General features: G+C 39.7%; 1 protein-coding gene across 2 annotated transcripts; it reads right to left on the reverse strand.

Moving 5' to 3' along the window:
• Nucleotides 1–301: 301 nt before the first annotated feature.
• On the reverse strand, nt 302–6,155 carry sdf4 (stromal cell derived factor 4). Of its 2 annotated transcripts, none has more exons than XM_023425653.2 (7): nt 5,945–6,155; nt 4,874–5,190; nt 3,718–3,854; nt 3,422–3,535; nt 3,132–3,290; nt 2,718–2,893; nt 302–1,897 (listed from the first exon to the last, which is right to left on the reverse strand). In XM_023425653.2, the coding sequence occupies exons 2-7, from the start codon at nt 5,182–5,184 to the stop codon at nt 1,721–1,723; spliced, it is 1,074 nt and encodes a 357-aa protein (XP_023281421.1). In that variant the 5' UTR covers nt 5,185–5,190; nt 5,945–6,155; the 3' UTR covers nt 302–1,720. The 2 variants fall into 2 exon arrangements, with proteins under 2 accessions (XP_023281421.1, XP_023281422.1); XM_023425654.2 differs by having other exon boundaries at nt 5,827–5,955.
• Nucleotides 6,156–6,626: the final 471 nt, after the last annotated feature.

Genomic DNA, 6,626 nt, shown 5'->3' on the forward strand with positions numbered 1-6,626 from the left:
GATTAAACCTCCCTGAGTTTAATGCAGCTGTGTCAGGATATATTCTTTGCCACTATCTATGGGATGGTGAGATAACAAGAAAGGGGTTGTAAAATGCATGAAAACTTTAGGAGATTTTGAGCATTCAGCTTAATGGGGAAAAAAATGAATGTTGAATGTTTGAATGGAGTTTCTATGTTGAAGCATGTAGAAATAATAATATGATCTGATAAAGAATTTTTTTAACCTGAGAAGAACATATATATATAGTTAATAATCCTTCATTGCAGCCCTAAAAATAATCACAGAAATCCATGTGCTCTTTACTTGATAAGAAATATTTATTGTTTATCAGTATGTCTGCAGTACGTTTTATAAAGCTGTGTCACATTCTGTTATCATAAACATATTTTACAATCCACACAGGACTGAGGAGACTGTCGCAGGATCCAAACGCTTCCACAGGTTATTGAAAATCTCAACAGAGCCGAAGAATGTAATTCCACTATTTGTTCATGCATTTAAAAACATGGCACGAGTGGAATTGTATGGTTTAACTGAGAGCATTCGAAACAGTAAAGGAGAGGAGTGAACCAAAACAAAGACACTATGACCAGTCTGCACTGACACCGAGCAAAAAGAAAAACAAACAAACCTGTGAGATGTTCAAAGATCAAACTGGTCAAATACATGAATTCATCTTCATCCACATCTCAACAACTGAATTAGATTGTATTTAGCAAAGAACAACACAACAAGCCTTTACCACAGGAGACACTCTGACCTGACACACACAGGTGAAACTAAAGCTTCCCTTTTGGAGACATCGTTAACGTTATCTTGTGCTTCTTACTGTTGCTGTGCTGCACTTATGCTTTTCCTTCAATCAGCCCAAACATCTGCTGTGAAAAAGACAGGCATTGTTCTTATATATTAATCTATTTTCCTCCATTTGAACTTTTCATTACTCTGACAATAAATTGTTAATGAATGTCTGTGCTAAGTAGGATTACTGTATGTCATTGAGGCGTTTTTTTTAATTTTATTTATTACTATTACTTCTATTTTTACACACCCAATACCCTGTTTTTAAGTACTGTAGATGGACGGATACCCACCAGTGAAATTGTACACCACGACTGACAAAAATCACCTTTACAATTTGGGCAATGCAGTGCTAGCAGATAGTTAGTGTTTCATCATTTATATAATGATATATCTCTAGAAGAGTTGTTCCTTTCAGCAGCATTACATTCATTTTTTCAACTTTTTTTGCATTAGTATGCGATGATGAATATTTACACTGTATACAGACACGCCACCTAAAAACAACATGATCCTGCAGCACAAATAGCTGGCCTAGCTGCGCAGTCTCTCTCACCACTGGCCCAGGGAGTCTACTCAGGGTTAAAATTCCTCATATACACACATTTCACAATATAACACAAAGAAATTTGGAGTTGGTGCAATGCCTCAACATTTAAAAGGTCAAAAAGTCCCAATGGCACACAGAAGGCAGACCACGTTACCTCTGATGTTTGGCAGACAGTCCAGGGTTGAGGGAAGGGTGTGTTCACTGGAGTCAGCAGTGAAAGAGGCCGTTGAGGCTAGGCTTTAAACACAGAATTGCACAATAGAAACATCCTATCATTAGGTTGCCCCTCTCTACCGGCTCGTCCCTGAAGCAGATGTAGGATACCGCCCTGCCTTTCTGAGCAGACAGAGGAGGATGGATTTCTCCTCAGAACTCCTCGTGGACGTTTCTGGCGTAATCCATGAGCTTGCTGCCTGTGAAGTACTCGCTATACTTGAGAATCTCGTCCAGCTCCAAATTATGATTCTGATTCTCGTCTGCGACGGCAATCATCTGCTTGGCCTCGTTCAAAGCGTTGTGCTCGTTCATCGGGTCCATGTACTCCTGTAAAACGCGCAGGAAGACGTACCAGAGGGGGAAAGGGTGGATTTCAATTCAAGCTCACATTTAAAACCAAAGGCACTCGAATTATTTATGTCATGAGCTCACAGGACTTATAGTTTATCATCAACAATACCAACAGAAGTTAAAAAACAAATTAAAATAATAATTTTACTATTTTACCTCATTAATATGCAAATTTATGCAGCAAGGTACACCACAATCTAATCCCATCCTCTACTACATGGGCAGTACATGTGGTGTAAGTATTAAATTTCTACTTTTATCATTCTTGAGTTACTGTGTTCAAACAAAAATCTGCCTCCTCCAATTAACTCATTCTTTATTAAAGATTTTTATACTAACATGTTTCTCTTTGCATGCTACATACCTGGTGCCAGTTTGAACTTGTTGGATTAAATTGTTAAGGAGTTACAGCAACTTCTAGGAAATCGGTGTTCCCTCATTAATCTGCAGAAAAGTGCTCTAAAATCTAATCAGATCATCTACTCCACCAGGGTAAATATGAAGTTTCTACTCTGGATCATTCTTGAGTTACCATGTAGACACCAGAACGTGTGTACAGAGTCCTGCAGACCATCTGCCATGGAGGTGGGAAATAACAAGAAACACCTGCATTTATGAAATGGTTGGACTGGACACAGTTGAAAAAGAACTGATGGTGTGTTATTGAGTTATGCTGACCGAGTTTACACATTTTAGTCAATTGGATACACAGTGCTTCAGAAATACTAGCTGGGAAACATCAGAAAAAAAACAATATTGAGTATTAGGAAGTAAATACAATTAATAAATATACAACCTCCAGTTCCTCCATAGTTACGATGCCATCACGGTCTGAATCGATGACTTCCTCAAACTCCTTCTTCCTCTCTCGAACCCAGTCGTCATCGATGTCCTGAGCCTGCTGGTTCTCCACGGTGCCCACGGGTAAAGAGATGAACTCGGACAGGGTGAGTTTCTTATCGCCATCCTGGTCTGCAAGCAAAGCATCGTAAACAGCTGGTTTATACCCTGTAGATATTTCCAGGCAGATATTTTCCTCAGGAGTCGGTGGAGTTTATAGCAGAGCTCATTCATGGGCATCTGCATCTGCTTGATGTGTAAATAAGCAACTGTTTGTTTCTGCTGCCCCCAAATGGCCAAAAGCAAAATCACTTAAGAACAGGTTCAAGACGACAAAGCTCATGATTCAGATATTTTAATCATATTTTACCCAAGTCCCGGACGATCTCCTTGACCATGTATTTGAGCATGCCTCTGCTGTGCTCGGGGTGGAGGAAAGATAGGAACTCCTGCTCATTCAGCAGCTGGTCAGCTGGAGGGTTGTCAGCCTGAAACCAGCGGTCCTTCAGACTTTCCAAAACCTCCTGAGCTGCGACGATGAAAATGAAAAAACATTAAAAACACAATGCAACTCAGACGGATTTAAACTGAATGTCTGCAGCACATATTCACAGATTTAGTCAAAATACTGCGACATAATCCATATGATTCTATACTTACTTTCCTCATCCAGTTTCAGATCTTCATTATTCTTTATTTTCTCAGCAATTTCTTTTTCATTGAAACCTTTGCTGGCCAGAAATTTGACTCTGTATTCATCCCATGTCACATGACCTGAGGACAAAGCATGAATTCAGGATCTCAGATTCTTCAGTTTTCGACTAAAACGGAAAATATTTGTTTGCTGAGGACATCGAATTGCAACATGGCCCACACTTGTGGCCTACGAGGATGACCGGGTTTGAAAAACAGACAGTGCGGTTTGAAGAAAAAAGTGGATGCGACTTTTCTCTTACCGTCGCCGTCTGGGTCAACAGCGCGGAAACTGTTCTTGTTCTCCTTCATGGCCTCCTGAAAGTGCTCCTCCGTCTTCTCCATGATCCAGCGCTGCATCTCCTTGGCGCTGACGCTCCTGTCCTTGTTGAAATCTACTCTGTGAAAGGGGAATTTAAAAAAAGAAATTAGAGTCTAATTTGTCTCCGGTTGTTGAACATTAGCACTTCCATTATGTACAATCTGCTGTCCTGACCCATATCCGTCCGTCTGTGTACAGTCTGATGCTTTCATTTAAGTATGACAAGGACATACCTTTTTAATATAGACACTATTTACCATTTAAAGGAAAAATAAGTGCAGCTGAAACAATTAGTTGATTAATTGATTAGCTGACATTTTTAAGCACAATTTAACAAACGGTACCTAGTTCCAGCTTCTCACTTGTGAGGATGTGCTGCTTTTCTTTGCGTTACATGAAAACAAATTGATTATTTTTAGGTTTTGGACTGTTGTTTGCACAAAGCCAAGCAATTGGAAGACGTTATCTCGGGCCTGTGACATTTTATAGACCAAACAATCAGTCAATTAATCAAGTAATAGCAGATGCATTAAAAAAAAAAAAATTACAGCTCTAAAATTAAGGGAAGAGAGAATAATTATTAGTTTTCTCTGTATCATCATTCTCTGCTATGACAATGGCACCTTGCCTGGTAACTGTATATTATACAAAGAAATAACCTAGGAGCATTCTTTCTTTCAGAGCTCAGGTACATTTAAAGGATGCTGCTTCATGTTTGCTGCTAAGGTGAAAGTTTTTTTTCTCCATCTGGATTCAGCCTTTCACAAAGAGGAAATGACTTATAGTAAATAATACTGCTGTTTCACAATATTACAAAACAATTCACTTTCTCATTCTGTGCATGTTTTGGAATTATTTGTAATACCATGTTTTAGTGACATGGTCCAAGGATGTCTAAATACTTCACACTTTCAGCTTCTTGTGATAAAAGAAGTTAAAGGAGGACATTTCCTAAGGGCTACGCCTCTTTGTTTGGCATATGAAGTTCTGTGAATGCTGTCTGACTTCATGCCGATGAATTCTGAAGAACCTGGTCAGCAACTATGCTCAGGCATTTAGTGTTGTGTAATCCCCAAAGAATGAAAAGCATGTCTCACTTGGTGAAAATGTCAATAAGCTTCTTCCTGTTCCTCCTGGGCTCTGAGTCCTCGTCAAACTCCTCCATCTCTTTCCCCAGGAAAACTTCCTGATGGAAGTCCTTGTTGAGGTGGCCGTCCATCTCCATCTTCACCCCGTTCAGGTGGTCTGGAGGAAGAATCTCATTCTCATCCTTGCTGGCTGGAAGCTTGTCTTTAGAGGCTGACATGTTGGCTGGCCGTGCATGCACATCCATGGTGTGGAGCAGGATACAGACAAGCAGAGACGCAGCCATGAGGTTTCTGCTCCACAGTTTCCTCCAAACAGCCATGATTGCCTATGGAAGGATAATAAAAGCAAAGTGGTTAGGTAACTCCGAAAATGAAAGTAACAACCAAAGAACCAAAGTCAAACACAGAATTGCACACCTACTGTAAAAATCCCGTTTGTGTCAACACCATTACTGGCATATTTAATACATTTTGTGAAATTTGAACAGCTGGATCTATGAAACACAGTGAAGTCAACTTTAAAACTCGAGCAGAACCTGCTACAGTTGGTTCATTTCAGAAACTTTAGTAAACAAAAAACAAAACACTAATTTGTAGCAAGAGACGTGAATGTTTTTAAGGTATTACAACGTGTATTTATTGAGCAACATAAGGTTGTAATATTAACTTAGCGACAACACTAGGTTTTTTTATTTACTTATGATCACTTTATCCGCTTAAATATTTTAGTCAGCATAAAATTACTGCGCTCTTAAGTTGGCTGACGATTCCTTAAAGTAAACAACGGTTAGCTCGTTAATTTAGCCTCGTCATGTCATCTGAATCATTTTGCATCGTAATTATGCTAAGTGGCTAGCATGGGCAGGCTAGTGAAACATTGTTGACAAGCGGTTGTTGATATAAGTAAATTAACAACCGACGTTAGAAAAATAAGCGCTAAGTGCTCGCAGAGAACAACCGACCTGTCAAGCTCCGTAACAGAAACACGACACAGCGGGGAAGTTAAAACGGACTTGGGGGGGGTATGAGAGATGTCTGGCTGCTGCGGTGTAAGTACCAGGCGGCTAATGTTAAACAGACCTGCGGTGGATACAGTCAGTGAAAGCTGTCAGGCTCCAGTTCCTGTACACGTGGCTCCTCCCAAGACTTAACTCCAAAATGTGGGACGGCTCAGTTTCGAAAACGACACTAGAGAGACCCAGGTCCGCGCCGATGTTCCAGTTTGCGCTAATTCACTCAAGCTGTCAGTGTAGCTTGGTGGCCGGCTAACCGCTAGCTAACCGCTAGCCTTGGTGCGATTAGTTTGTGTTAAGCTACTCACGTTGTTACGTACAACATCCGGTCACTACTTTCAAAGTAAAACCTTTGTTGAGTAATGTGCAGCTAATGTCGGGGAATTTGTTGCGTTGTGTCCCTAATAGGCCTTGTGAACGAACTTGAAACAGCTAGCTAAGAATAACGGATAAATGCTAAAAGGTAAGGTATAAATGGTCAAAATAGACAAATAAAAGAAATGGATATAGTTAAAATTGTTGCTGAAGCTAAAAGTAATGGATACATTGTCAAAATAGCTAGCTAAAAGTAATGGTAAACGGTTAAAATAGATATTAATGGCAGTTGATATACTTGTTAAGAGTAATATATCAATGGCTAAAATAAATAGAAAATAAATAAAGTAATGGAAGTAGATAACAGTAATAGGTAAACAAGTGAAGTACAAGTAATGGACGGATGGTCAAACAGATGAAGGTAATGGCTAAAT

The sequence above is a fragment of the Seriola lalandi genome, unplaced genomic scaffold (genome assembly GCF_002814215.2).
Source record: "Seriola lalandi dorsalis isolate HSWRI2012SDOR001 ecotype SW California unplaced genomic scaffold, Sedor1 jcf7180002054794, whole genome shotgun sequence".
Classification (NCBI taxonomy): domain Eukaryota; kingdom Metazoa; phylum Chordata; class Actinopteri; order Carangiformes; family Carangidae; genus Seriola; species Seriola lalandi.

Excerpts from the sequence above, each read along its gene's own strand:
- sdf4 (XM_023425653.2), bottom strand. The coding sequence starts at position 5,184 with ATGGCTGTTTGGAGGAAACTGTGGAGCAGAAACCTCATGGCTGCGTCT. Across the intron at positions 3,536-3,717 it reads TGTTGACCCAGACGGCGACG|GTCATGTGACATGGGATGAA; the intron begins GTAAGAGAAAAG and ends CTTTGTCCTCAG. Across the intron at positions 3,291-3,421 it reads TCTGAAACTGGATGAGGAAA|CTCAGGAGGTTTTGGAAAGT; the intron begins GTAAGTATAGAA and ends TCATCGTCGCAG.